The following is a 15,314-nucleotide window of genomic DNA, read 5'->3' as shown; positions in this document are numbered from 1 at the left end:
GAGGCAGTGGACGCAAGAGGGATTTAAAGGAGCACTGAGAGGAAAATTGTTTACGCAAAGGGTAGTGGGTACCTGGAATGAGCTGCTAGACAAAGTGGTCGAGGTGGGTACAATTGCAACAACTAAGGGGCATTTGGAGGAGAGATACATGGAGGGAAAGGACTCGGAGAGTAATGAGCCAAAGGTGGGCAATTAGAGCTAGCAGGGAAGATGCTGTGGTCAACATACACCAGTTGGGCTGAAGGGCTTGTTTCCATCTTGGATAACTCTGTGGACAGAGTCCAGATGCCAAATGTCCAGGATTCATGATTGCTCTGCAGTTTAAAAAAAAGTGTAGAACACCTTATGGACTTTCTCTTTGTGTTTCCTCTCAGAAATCCAGAGGTCAACCAACCTATTGAATATAGCCCATTGGAACAGGGTTGCCCTGCGTGTTTCCAGAGACCAATGTGGGATGAAAAAAAAAAAAAATCACTTAAAATCAAGGTACACAGCTTCATTAAACATGGTTCAACCTTAAATGCAGGTTGCATCTACCCCTCACCCTTACCTCATGACCTCTGACCCATGCTCACCAGTTCAAATCAAAAGTGGGCAAGGCTCAACTTCATAAAATGAGTAAAAGATGGCATTTTGTGATCGGTTACAAAATGTACTTTAACTACAAGTGGATGAGGGAGAGGCAGAAAAATATTGCTGCTTTCCAGCAGACTCCAAATATCTTGAAGTTGACAAGCTCAAGGTCAAGCCATACACCCTATGCATAGTCTATGTGCAGGAAATGCATATACTCAGAGGTAATTCATGGATTTACTGTACTTAATGAGTTGATAATATTAGAAAATGAATAAATTTTGTACATCTCAGTTTTGGAATTGCTGAGTCTCAAATTTAAAGGCTAAAGTAACAACTCCCATTGATAATGCATAGAAGTAGCATATACGAAAACATTCTACTGTGTGTCACAAGGACAATGCCAAACAAAAATATGACAAAACTAATTTGTTCAGCTGCCATACAAGATCCCAAGTTATTATCAGCCTTAAAAGAGTTTAAGTGATAAAAAGGGACCAATAGGAAAGGCAGAAGTCATGATCTTAGCTTTACTATTGAAGTTAGTATCTGAAATATTATCTGCAGCCAGAATTTATTTGTTGTCAGTCACACTGGCATAGAACCTTTTCTACCCACCAGCACTTCCTTGTGTTGAAGATGCACTGATATTCATTTGAAAGTTAGGTTCAGGTCCTTCATGCAGTGTGAATGCAGATGTAAATGCTTTCTTCATCAACAAATATGGTAGACTGCAAATCAATTTTGTTTTTCCATCAGTCACAAGATCTATTTATCAAAAAAGAACAAGTTGCATTAACAAGTCTTTCAGTGAATGTTCCTCTTAGCGTTGAAAATTGAGTTCAGGATTATATGATAGATGACAGCCTTGACTGAAGTGCTCAGTCCTCTAAACCTGGAGTTTTGGATTAAATCACTTCAGAGTCGGTTTCACAAATTCTAGACAGAAATTCTGAAGGGTGTGCTTACTTTTGGATCAGGTCTAAACTGCCTCATCTGTTCTCTCAGATGGAAATAGAACATACCATTTGAAGGCAACAAATTGCCAACATCCATTCCTCAAATATAGACTTAGCACTGGGCTATTTGCAGGACACTAACTCTTGACTAACTTTTGTAACTGAAGATTTCAAAAATATTGGCCTAGATCTTGCTGACCCATGTCCACTTCTGCTGCCCTCCATCAGCTCATCCGAAACTTATCTGGTCCTGATGCATGAATGAGGAGCATGGGGAAATACCTTTCTTGCTCAAAATATTCCGCACTCTAATGGTTAGGGCTTCAAATAGACGAAAGAGAAGCACTGCTCCATAACTTCCTCTTGAGCTTTGAAAACTGATAAAACTTGAACACATCCACAATCAATAGGCAGACAGATTCTACCAATATCCAAACACTCGTACAAAAGCCAGGGAATTTCAAGATTAGGCTGACTGATGTTTGGGTAAACTCAGAATATGTACACTTGCTTGTGCATACTTGCTTGATCCCAGGCTTGCTGCTACTCATTAGGAAATTCCATATTGCCTCAAAGTAGCCTCAAGGATATTGTGCAAGATGCTGTACACGTATGTTTTTTAGTGGATCTATAAACTAAACTACTTGAGTAAAGTCATTGAGTTATGCAGTATATAATAGTTATTCAGAAGGTTAATCTTTTCATTTCCGTACACAAAAACACAATTTAAAAAATATTTTTGTCAGATTTTATTATTTGGTCTAATGTATAGATCTTTAGCTTTCAGTTTAAATGGAGTTTATCTCAAAGGAAGTTTCCTGAACAAAAACAGAAAACGATGGAAATGACTCAGCAAGTCAGGCAGCATCTGTGGAAGGGGGAACAGACAATGTTTGGACCTGTTTTCAGAACTTTTTTTGTGGGGGGGGGGAGGAGTAAAAAGAAATAAAATTGGTTTTCAGTGGGAAAGAAAAGTTACATAAGGTGGTGTCTGATGGGACAAGTTGAAATGGCTTAATGGGGGTAGTTATCAGCAGTTTATAAAGACAGATTCTGCAGATACTGGAAATCCAGAGTAACACACACAGAATACTGCAGGAATTCAGCAGGTCAGGCACCATCTATGGAATTAAATAAACAGTCAATGGTTCAGGCCAAGACCCTTCATCAAGGCATTAGCATATTATACCAGAATTGTTAATGGTCAGAATTGCAGTAGGCCAGACTTAAGCAGGTTGAAGAAGAAAAAATGGAAAATACAAGAGGTCAGGCAGCATCTGTGGGAAGAGAAACAACCAATGTTTTAGATGAGGAGTCCTTCATTTGACTTGAGAAAGGGGAAAAGAAAATAGCTGGGGTTATGCCAAAACATGAGTGAAACAACAGAGTATCTCTGATAGAGTGAACAAGTGGCAGGTGCTAAAGTTGTGTAACTGGAGGTTGTACGTTCTGGGACAGAGTCATGAAGCACAGAAATGGGCTCTTTGACCCAACTTGTCCATGCAGAACACAACGCCTAATTTGAACTCATCCCATTTACCACATACTCCAGGGATCTGCCATTAGTTGTACCAGTCCTGCACTAATTTAACTTCAGAAAATGCAATGCTTCACACGTGACTGAGTTAAATTCCAGTTGTTATTCCTAAGCCCACTTTCCAAGTTGATCTAGATACTGTGACAACCCTAGACATTTTTTCCACTGCCAATGTTGATGTCATCTGTAAACTTACTAACCATGCCACCTACATTCTCATCCATATACATGACAAATGGTGAACACAGTACTGTCCCTGTGGCAAACTAATAGTCACAGGCCTCCAATCATAAAAATAACCCTCCATTTCCAACCCCTGACTCCTTCCACCAAGCCAAGTTGTATCCATCACGAGCTCACCCTTGATCCCTTGTGATCCAATCTTCAGGACATGTCTGGCAGGCTAGACTATACACAGTGGACAGTGGAAATGGTTAGAGAATTTGATGTTAAGCCAGGAAGGCAGTAACATGCCAGACAGAACCATCACAGGTAAAGCACACCCCCCTCCCACCACTGTTGGGGGTAAAGCACACCCCCCTCCCACCACTGTTGAGCACCTCTACAGGGAGAACTGCCACAAGAAGCAGCTTCCGTCATGAAGGGCCCTTAACATCCAGGTAATGCTCTCTTATCGCTACTACCATCAGGCAGGAGATGCAGAAACCTTAGATCCCATACCACGAGGTTCAGGAACAGCTATCACGCTTCAACAATCGGACTCAGAATCAGGATCAGGTTTACTATCACCGGCATGTGTCATGAGATTTGTTAACCTGAACCAGCATGGATAACATCACTCACCTTAACTCTGAACTGATTCCACAACCTAAGGAATCACTTTCAAGGATTCTACGACCCATCTTCTCAGTATTATATATTTATTTATTTTTAAATTAAAATTTGCATATTTTGCCTGATCACCACACTAGATGGGAAAATTGATTATTTTCAGATTCCTTTTTGTAGTCCTAAGTGTCACAGACTGAAAATATTGGCCATTACTCCTTCCACAGTTGCTGCCTAATTTGCTGAGTTTTTTCAGTAATTTTTATTTTTGCTTCAGGTTTCCAACATCTGCAATTTTATTTAAATTCTTAAAGACCATTTTCTATCTTCCACTTACCCCTTGAAATTCATACCTTTCCTTATGTTCCTTGTCTGGACAAAACACTGCATTTCTACATCTTCATTAAGTTCCGCTGAGACAAACAATAACACATAATTAAAAGGATGGTAACTGAATACAAAAAGTTTAATTACTTGTATATATTATTATCCCAGTGAGGTCACCTGTGATGGCTCCCAAAAGTTACCTTTAACTTTGTGGCATTCTCGGGGCATTTGGATCCCATTTAGAATATAATTAACCTACAAAATAAACACAATGTGATACGATCACTCAGATGAAAAAGATTGTTGTACGTTTTATGATAGTTATACTGTATTCTACAGAATACCTCCCGAGTCATAACAGAGTACATATTTGCAGTGAAACCTTAATCAATTTTGTGATGAAATAAAGGAAATAACATGGATATAAGAGTTCAAGATACTCACGGATTCACTTATCACTTAAGTATATAATAGTATCTCAAAGGCACGAGAAGTGTCAATGTTTCATCTGAATGAAACATTGGGAGGAGTCATCAGGAAGAAGGTACAAGAACCTCAGGGCTCACACCATCAAGTTCAAAAACAATTATTACCCCTCAACCATCAGGCTGTTGAACCAAAGGGGATAACTTCACTTGCCCGATCATTGAAATGTTCCCACAACCTATGGACTCACTGTCAAGGACTCCATCTCATATTCTCATTAATTATTGTTTATTTATTTATTAATATTCATTTATTTTTGTACTTGCACAGATTATCATCTTTTGCACACTGGTTGAACACCCAAGTTGGTGTGGCCATTCATTGACTCTGTCATGGTTATTATTCTATTATGAATTTACTGAGAATGCCCACAAGAAAATGAAACTAAGGGCTGTATAAGGTGACACATATATACTTTGATAATAAAGTTACTTTAATCTTTGAATAATGTTAATTGCTCATAAAACATGTCTATTCCATGTATGGTTTCATCAATAGCTGGTGAATTTGTAACAATTTTTATATGCAATTTCCCTTCCTAAATACTTGCAAACATGCTGTTTTTTGTCTTTCATGCACAAGGATATTTGTAATGCAGCATTCTGTGCTCATCATCTAGTTAAACATATTTCTTGCTACTGTAGTAGCCAGCCTCTTTTCCCCAACATCATAATCGAAATGTCATCTTTTAATCCACTCATTTAACCTTCCTGTATCATTTTGCACACTCCATGCTCTCCTCACTAGTTTCTCAATTTATTACTATCTTTCATTACAACACACTTGTCACTTCATTTAAAGTACTAACACGTTACAAATAGTTGAGGTTGAGTCTTCCACATTGATCCCTGTCCAAACTATTAGCTGGAAACTGCAAACTGAAAATAAAATGACCCACTTATACCAACTCTTCTGGTGGTTAGACAGATAAAAGTACACTATATTTCACGGGGTCCTTTTGCCTCAAACTGCTTAGGATCTTGATCCAAACATTTAAGATTATGATGGCAAATTAATATCAGGGCATTTGCAAATTGGTACTTTTTCTTCTTGCTAGTAACTAGTCCATTTGAAGGCAAGGTCAGGACCAGAAGATCATTATAAATTGCCTTGCATTTAAACATAGAAAAAACTAAGCACAATACAGGCCCTTCAGCCCACAATGCTGTGCCAAACATATCCTTACCTTAGAAATTATCTAAGGTTACCCATAGCTCTCTATTTTTCTAAGCTCCATGTACCAGGAGTCTCTTAAAGGATCCTATCGTATCTGCCTCCACCACTGTGACCAGCAGCCCATTCCACACACTCACCACTCTCTGTGCTTACCACTGACATCTGCTCTGTACCTACTTCCAAGCACCTTAAAACTGTGCCCTCTCATGATCGCCATTTCAGCCCTGGGAAAAAGCCTCTGACTATCGACACAATTTTTTAAAAAGATATTCAGGGTTTGAGCTTATTGTACTACGATGCAGCAAATTATGCTATTCTGCAAGTTACTCATGCTGTCAAATATGCATGAAATACCTCAATTCTGATAAATGTGGGAAATATGCTTTTATTTCATTAATAGATACAACTCAAATTAGAACCATGATTACCAAAACAAGAAGTGTAATTTACAATTAGAGATCTCACAGCTGGTCGAAAAAATGTGGTCTCGTCATCAACTCCTTTGAATAGGTTTCGCTTGTCATGTTTATAAGGCGCACTAAAATAGTCGTCTTCATCATCCGTCTCCAAATACTTCAGCATTGTTTTTAGGATAGCTGTTGATCTTTTTGTAACCCTGTTCATTGCTGATCTCTCTGTATCCTGAAAGAGCCAATAAGCCAAATTTCAAAACAATAATAACATACTTTTTAAGTATTTGTAATTAACACAGAAACATAGAAAACCTACAGCACATTACAGGCCCTTCGGCCCACAAAGCTGTGCTGAACATGTCCTTACCTTAGAACTAACTAGGCTTACCCATAGCCCTCTATTTTTCTAAGCTCCATGTACCTATCCAGGACTCTCTTAAAAGACCCTATCGTATCTGCCTCTGCCGCCGGCAGCCCATTCCACACGCTCACCACTCTCTGAATAAAAACCTTACCCCTGACATCTCCTCTTACTTACTTCCAAGCACCTTAAAACTGTGCCCTCTCATGCTAGCCATTTCAGCCCTGGGAAAAAGCTCCTGACTAGCCACAGGATCAATGCTTCTCATAATCTTATACACCTCTATCAGGCCGTCTCTCATCCTCCGTCGCTCCAAGGAAAAAAGGCCGAGTTCACTCAATTTATTCTCATAAGGCATGCTCCTCAATCCAGGCAACATCCTTGTAAATCTCCTCTGCACCCTTTCTATGGTTTCCACACCCTTCCTATAGTGAGGTGACCAGAACTGAGCACAGTACTCCAAGTGGGATCTGACCAGGGTCCTATATAGCTGCAACATTACCTCTCGGCTCCTAAACTTAATCTCACGGCTAACGAAGGCCAGTGCACTGTATGCCTTCTTAACCACAGAGTCAACCTGCGTAGCAACTTTGAGTGTCCTATGGACTTGGAGCTCAAGATCCCTCTGAACCTCCACTCTGCCATGAATCTTAACATTAATACTATGTACTGCCATATTATTTGACCTATGAAAATGAACCACCTCACACTTGAGTTGAACTCCATCTGCCACTTCTCAGCCCATTTTTGCATCCTATTGATGTCCCATTGTAACCTCTGACAGCTCTCCACACTATCCACAACACCCTCAACCTTTGTGTCATCAGCAAACTTACTAACCCATCCCTCCACTTCCTCATCCAAGTCATTTATAAAAATCATGAAGGGGTCCCAGAACAGATCCCTGAGGCACACCACTGGTCACCGACCTCCATGCAGAATACGACCCGTCTACAACCACTCTTTGCCCTCTGTGGGCAAGCCAGTTCTGAATCCACAAAGCAATGTCCCCTTGGATCCCATGCCTCCTTGGTTTCTCAATAAGCCTTGCATGGGATACCTTATCAAATGCCTTGCTGAAATCCATATGCACTACATCTACTGCTCTACCTTCATCAATGTGTTTAGACACATCCTCAAAAAATTGAATCAGGTTCATAAGGCACGACCTGCCTTTGACAAAGCCATGCTGACTATTCCTAATCATATTATGCCTCTCTAAATGTTCATAAATCCTGCCTCTCAGGATCTTTTCCATCAACTTACCAACCACAGGTCTATAATTTCCTGGGCAATCTCTACTCCCTTCCTTGAATAAAGGAACAACATCCACAACCCTCCAATCCTCCATAACCTCTCCCGTCCCCATCGATGATGCAAAGATCATCGCCAGAGGCTCAGCAATCTCCTCCCTCGCCTCCCACAGTAGCCTGGGGTACATCTCGTCCGGCCCCAGACACTTATCCAAAAGCTCCAGCACATCCTCCTTCTTAATGTCTATATGTTCAAGCTTTTCAGTCCACTGTAAGTCATCCCTACAATCACCAAGATCCTTCTCCATAGTGAATACTGAAGCAAAGTATTCATTAAGTACCTCTCCTATCTCCTCCGGTTCCATACACACTTTTCCACTGTCATTTTTCATTTTCATTTTTAGAATCTTTTTATTGGTACATAATCTTCTACAGCTATAAAATGATACAAAACTTCAACAGATTACTATGTATACAATTAATAAAGCTGAAGAAAAAAAGCTGATTGTAATATATAAAAATGGGGAAAAAAATTATATATAGGGAAAAAAAGAACCCCGTCTAACTAGGAAAAAAAACCCACTGACTACAAACAAAAAGGAAAAAACCCATTAGGAATCAACCCCCCCCGGAGCAATACGCTTAACCATCATCTAAATATATAAAGAAAAAGAGTCAACAACCGTCAATTCATATTTATAAAAAAAATAAAATTGGAAGGAAACCATATAGAATAATTCAAATTAAATGGTAATATTTGGCAAAAGAACCCCATCTTCTCTCAAAATCGAATCAGGGATCAAAAGTTCTACTTCTAATTTTTTCCAAACTGAGACATAACATTACTTGGGAAAATCATCCAATTAATGTAGGGGAAGAGATATCTTTCCATTTTAATAAAACACCCTTCTTGCCAATAATGTAACAAATGCAATTACATGTTGATCTGAAGATGAAATACCCTGAATATGATGTGGAACTATTCCAAATAGAACAGCCAGTCTATTAGGTTGTAAATTAATTTTCAGAGCTTTAGAAATTGTAGAAAATAATGATTTCCAAAACAATTTTAATGAAGAACATGACCAGAACATATGTGACAAAGTAGCTACTTCAGTTTTACATCTATCACAGTAGTCGTCTATACTAGGAAATATTTTAGATAGTCTCTCCTTTGTTAAATAATAACGGTGAACAATTTTAAATTGAATTAAACAGTGGTTAAACATATAGAAGAAGAATTTACATTTTTCAAAACTCGAAGCCAATCTTCATTAACAAAGGTCATATTAAGTTCTCTCTCCCAATCTTGTTTAGTCTTTAGTGGTAGGTTCTCTTTTAGTAACAAAAATAAATTATAAATTCTGCTAATGGAACCTCTCACTAAAGGATTCAACTTCAAAATGGTATCCAACAAATCAGATTCTTGTAAATATGGAAACTTTGGTAAATATTGTTGTAAAAAACATCTAACCTGAAAATATTGCAAAAAATGTGTATGAGCGAGAGAATATTTATTAGTTAACTCTTCAAGAGTCATCAATCGATCATCCCAAAATAAATCTGTAAAAGAACGGATCCTTATATTTCTCCATAGGAGAAAAATGGGGTCGGTTATTGACAGACAGACAGACATACTTTATTAATCCCGAGGGAAATTGGGTTTCATTACAGCCGCACCAACCGAGAATAGTGAACCAACATAGCAATATAAAACAATAATTAAATAATAATAATTTAATCATGCCAAGTGGAAATAAGTCCAGGACTAGCCTATTGGCTCAGGGTGTCTGACACTCCTAGGGAGGAGTTGTAAAGTTTGATGGCCACAGGTAGGAATGACTTCCTATGATGCTCAGTGTTACATCTTGGTGGAATGAGTCTCTGGCTGAATGTACTCCTGTGCCTAACCAGTACATTATGGAGTGGATGGGAGACATTTTCCAAGATGGCATGCAACTTGGAGAGCATCCTCTTTTCAGACACCACCATCAGAGAGTCCAGTTCCACCCCCACAACATCACTGGCCTTACGAATGAGTTTGTTGATTGAAGGTTTAAATGAAAAGTTTCGATATAAAAAAACTAGACAACTTAAATTGTTTAAAATTTTAAAAATTGCGAAACTGAACCCAAATCCGTAGGGATTGTTTAATAACTGGGTAAGGATTTAAATTTGGAATTTTAGAGAGCTGTAAAGGCAATGGAGCTCCTAATATTGAAGTTAAATAAAATTGTTTAACAGCTTTTAATTCCAAATCAACCCATAGTGGTTTTTGGCTCTTATCAAGCCAGTATAACCAAAAACATAATTGTCTAATATTCACAGCCCAATAATAGTCTTAAATTAGTAAGTGCAAGTCCACCATCTTTTTTGGATTTTTGTAAATAATACTTGTTAATTCTTGGTCTCTTATTGTTCCAAATAAAGGACAAAATAAGAGAGTCAATTTGATGGAAAAATTTTTTAGTTAAAAAGATAGGCATATTTTCGAAAATATATAAAAATCTAGGTAAAATCCTCATTTTCACAGCACGGATATGACCTATTAAAGAAAGAGTAAGTGGATTCCATCTAGAAAATAGTTGTTTCATGGAGTCCATTAAAGGAACTATATTAGCTTTATAAAGATCTTTATATTTTTTAGTAATTATAATACCTAAATATCTAAGTGTATTAACAATTCTAAAAAGGAATATCATTATATATACTAACAGGGGCATTTAATGGAAACAATTCACTTTTATTCAAGTTTATATCCTGAAAATTTACCAAAATCTTTAAGTGTTTCCAAAAGATTAGGAATTGATTCCTCAAGATTCGAAATAAAAATCAAAAGATCATCTGCATAAAGAGAAATCTTATGTATGGTTCCATTCATAGAGATACCATGAATATTTTTAGCTTCACGTAATGTTATAGCTAAAGGCTCCAATACAAGATTAAATAATAAAGGGCTTAATGGACATCCCTGTCTAGTACCACGAGAAAGTGTAAAAAAGACCTGTAATTATTAGTATTGACCGTGGCAATAGGGTTCTTATAAATCATTTAAATCCACCTATTAAAATTATTACCAAAACCAAATTTTTCTAATACTTTAAACAAATATGGCCACTCAACTCTATCAAATGCCTTTTCTGCATCGAGAGAGATAACACATTGAGGTTGCTTAGATAATGGTGAATATATAATGTTCATCAATCTCCGAACGTTAGAGAAAGAGTAACGGCCTTTAATAAAGCCTGTTTGATCCATAGAGATGATTTTAGTTCAAATATTTTCCAAGCGATTAGCCATTATTTTAGAGAGAATTTTTGCATCCACATTTAATAGTGAAATAGGTCTATATGATAAACATTCAACAGGATCTTTATCCTTTTTAAGAATTAAGGAAATCGATGCTTCATAAAAAGATGGTAAATTACCCTTCTCAAAGGATTCATGAAATAGTTCCAAAAGATATGGAGAAAGTAATCTTTCAAATTTTTTGTAAAATCCCACCGAATAATCATCAAGTCCAGGAGCTTTACCTGATTGCATTAATAAAATAACTTTCTGAATTTCATGCTCGGTAATTGGAGCATCAAGCATCTGTTGATCTTCAACAGAAATTTGTGGAAATTTAATCTTATGTAAAAAAGCCTTCATTTTGGAGGAATCTGCAGGAAATTGATATCTATAAAGATCAGAGTAAAAATCTTGAAAAGTATTAATATCCTCATGGTTACTTGTTACATCTCCATTATTTTTACGAATCTTTAATATTTGTCTTTTAGCTCTAGCTACTCTTAATTGGGAAGCTAAGAGCTTATTATTTTTATCCCCAAAATTATAAAATTGACTTTTCAATTTAAGCAAATATCTTTCAATAGGATATTTTAGTAATAAATTATACTGTGATTGTAATTCTACTCTTCTTTTAAATGAAACATTTGGAGAGATTGCAGTGACGTTAGCTAATTCTTTAATTTGTTTAGAGATTTTATCTAATTCCATTCTTGTTTGTTTCTTCAACTTAGCTATATACGAAATAATTTGACCAGGTAAATAAGCTTTTAATGTATCTGAAATTACTAACTTTGAGACGTTTCCTGTATTATTAAAGAGAAAAAACTTATCTGAGTTTCAATAAACTCAACATATTCTGAGCTTTGTAATAAATGTTCTGTAAAATGCCAAAATGGTCTGGATGAAACAATATCTTTCAGTTCAAATATTAAATTTAAAGGAGCATGATCAGAAAGAGCAATCGCATCATACTTACATTTCTGAACATTAAATAAAAGTCGAGGGTCGACTATAAAATAGTCGATTCTCGAATATTTATTATGAACATGTGAGAAAAATGAGTATTCTCTATCACTAGGGTACATATGCCTCCAGACCTCAATTAAACCATAATCAATTAAAAAGGAATTAATAAGTGATGCAGAATGATTAGGGAGTTGATGTTTGGATGATGACTTATCCATTAAAGGATTTAAACAAGTAATAAAATCACCACCCATTAATAACATATATTCATTTAAATCAGGTAATAGAGCAAAAACAGCTTTAAAAAATGAGGGATCATCAACATTTGGTCCATAAATATTAAATAAAACCATTTTCCTATTACAAATTATTCCTTTAACAATCAAAAATCCACCATTAATATCGGCTATAATATCCTCCTGATTAAAAAGGATATTGGAATCAATAAAAATAGAGACACCTCTAGTTTTACTCTGGGAGTTTGCATGAAATTGAGGATCCTTCCAAAATTTAAAAAATCGATTTTTATCACATAACCTGATACGAGTCTCTTGAGCAAAGATTATATCAGGCTGGAATTGGTTAATAATTTTAAATGTTTTCTTATGCTTAATAGGATGATTCCAACCGCGAACATTCCAAGTTAAAACATTTAACTGTTTAGATATCATCATGAAACTTTGTATCTAAAAAGAGTAGTTAGATGCATGTCAGGATAATGTAGTCGAAAATGGTGGTGATGAACAACAATAAAAATAATTAGCGTATGCTCTGGGATTCCATAACGGGGTTAAAAAAGAAGAAAAAAACGCCCAAACTACAAAGCCCAGAAAAAGTCGATGTCAATCGACGCGAGCCCCAAGAAAAGCATAGATGCAGATACAAACTCCACCTACCTAAGTAATAAAAGTGAAAAAAGTCATCTCTGTCTCCTTGTACCGAACATAAAACTCATTACAGTCGACATATATCGCAATATAATTAACTTGGAAGGAAAGTGTTTTTCTTGTAAAACAAAACGACCTTCAACTTGAAAGTAACCTTCATAATATTAAATAAGGGAAGAAAAACACATCCAAAACAAATCTTGAAATATTTGTACAAAAGAAAAACAATTGCCATCTTTAAATTGACCAATCTATCTTTAAAACATACAATCCAAATAATTACTTAAAAGATCTTTACTAAAGCATATGGAACAAAAAAAACCCAATTAATTCATTTAAATGGTGCAGAAAAAAATTCTAAATGTTTCAAACTTATCTACAGTCTATCAACAGTTCTCCCACTATGTCTTCTGAGGTTAAAACCATCCAAACCAGTCTTTTTCAGAGATAAAAATGCATTTTAAGGTAAAGACTTACTGTAACCATCAAATCTTCCAATCTCATCACTCTATACACCGCGAGACAATCAAGCCATTATAAATCATTCAAGCTTAAGACTCGTCAACAGATTCATCAGGTAAAGAGTTAATAAAACGCAATGCTTCGGCTGGGTCATTAAAAATATGAGCGCCAAACTTTTTGACCAAAAGCCTTAATTTAGCTGGATACTGGAGCAGTGGAAAAAGCTTTTTTGATATGCTAATTTTATAACTGATGCAAATCCAGCATGCTTCTTAACAATTTCACGTGGAATATCTTCAAAAAAGCGAATCTCTGAATCTTGATACTGAAACGGCCTTTTTTTTTCTCGCAAGCTTAATAATACGGTCTTTGTGTCAGCCGATTCTGATTTCTCTTTTAATCCAACAATTCGAATATTATTCCGACGTGATTGAGCTTCGAGATCGACGATCCGTTGTTGGGCCTTTTCCAAACGAGAAGAAAGGTCAGCAGCATTTCGACTAACTTCTTTAAGATCAAGGCTCAGAGAGTCAATTTTTCCTTCAAATTTCTCTTTTAATTGAGTTATTTCAATGCCGATACTGCTGATTTGAGACTCTAGTCTCTTCACCCAGGGGGGTTCCTCTGCGAATTCGTCAGTTTTTTTGGGCTTCCCATTGCCCGGGCCTGGATTTCTTTTGGCGCTTCTGAGAGTAGCCATAATTAAAACTGTTACTCTATAGATCCGACTGAGTATAATTGAAATTTCAAAGTTTAAGTCGGAAAAGGGAGAGATTAAAGGTGGACATAAAGAAACTGTGTCCTACATTTCCATGTGTGGAGGGCGGAGTCCGTAACCCACTGTCACACTTGATTGGTCCAATTCTCTTACGTCTCCTCCTCTCGCTCTTCACATACTTGTAGAATGCCTTGTGGTTTTCCTTAATCCTGTCTGCCAAGGCCTTGTCATGGCCCCTTCTGGCTCTCCTAATTCCATTCTTAAACTCCTTTCTGCTAAGCCTTGTAATCTTCTAGATCGCTATCATTACCTAGTTTTTTTGAACCTTTTGTAAGCTTTTCTTTTCTTCTTGACTAGATTTACAACAGCCTTTGTACACCATAGTTCCTGTATCCTACCATCCTTTCCGTCTCATTGGAATGTACCTATGCAGAATTCCACACAAGTATCCCCAGAACATTTGCTACATTTCTGCTGTACATTTCCCGGAGAACATCTCTTCCCAAATTATGCTTCCAAGTTCCTGCCTGATAGCTTCATATTTCCCCTTACTCCAATTAAATGTTTTCCTAACTTGTCTGTTCCTATCCCTCTCCAATGCTATGGTAAAGGAGAAGAATTGTGATCACTATCTCCAAAATGCTCTCCCACTGAGAGACCTGACACCTGACCAGATTCATTTCTCAATACCAGATCAAGTAGAGCCTTTCCTCTTGTATGCTTACTTACATATTGTGTCAAGAAACCTTCCTGAACACACCTAACAAATTCTACCCCATCTAAACCCCTCACTCTTGGGAGATGCCAATCGATATTTGGGAAATTAAAATCTCCCACCATGACAACCCTGTTATTATTACACTTTTCCAGAATCTGTCTTCTTATTTGCTCCTCAATGTCCCTGTTACTATTGTGTGGTCTATAAAAAACATCCAATAGAGTTATTGACCCCTTCCTGTTTCTAACTTCTACCCACAGAGACTCTGTAGACAATCCCTCCATGACTTCCTCCTTTTCTGCAGCCGTGACACTATCTCTGATCAGCAGTGCCACACCCCCACCTCTTTTGCCTCCCTCCCTGTCCTTCCTGAAACATCTAAAGCCTAGAACTCTTCA

At 37.0% G+C, this 15,314-nt stretch overlaps 1 protein-coding gene across 3 annotated transcripts in view; it reads right to left on the bottom strand.

The window, feature by feature from the left end:
• Window positions 1-15,314, bottom strand: part of LOC140726842 (anoctamin-5-like) — a 60,599-nt gene that overhangs the window by 40,514 nt on the left and 4,771 nt on the right. For 2 of the 3 annotated variants that reach the window (XR_012098738.1, XM_073043735.1), the window contains exons 2-5: window positions 6,298-6,489; window positions 4,386-4,440; window positions 4,212-4,271; window positions 1,192-1,341 (exon numbers count right to left, since the gene is read on the bottom strand). Coding sequence is in view for 2 of the 3 variants with exons in the window: in XM_073043735.1 (XP_072899836.1) it covers window positions 1,192-1,341; window positions 4,212-4,271; window positions 4,386-4,440; window positions 6,298-6,489 (457 nt within the window). In the remaining variant the exon portion in view is untranslated. The remainder of the gene's footprint in view (window positions 1-1,191; window positions 1,342-4,211; window positions 4,272-4,385; window positions 4,441-6,297; window positions 6,490-15,314) is intronic. The other variant, XM_073043736.1, reaches the window with a different exon arrangement.

The sequence above is a fragment of the Hemitrygon akajei genome, chromosome 4, assembly GCF_048418815.1.
Source record: "Hemitrygon akajei chromosome 4, sHemAka1.3, whole genome shotgun sequence".
In the NCBI taxonomy this organism is placed as follows: domain Eukaryota; kingdom Metazoa; phylum Chordata; class Chondrichthyes; order Myliobatiformes; family Dasyatidae; genus Hemitrygon; species Hemitrygon akajei.
Note: the sequence above shows the minus strand (reverse complement) of the source record. Positions and strands in the feature narration are given on the sequence as shown.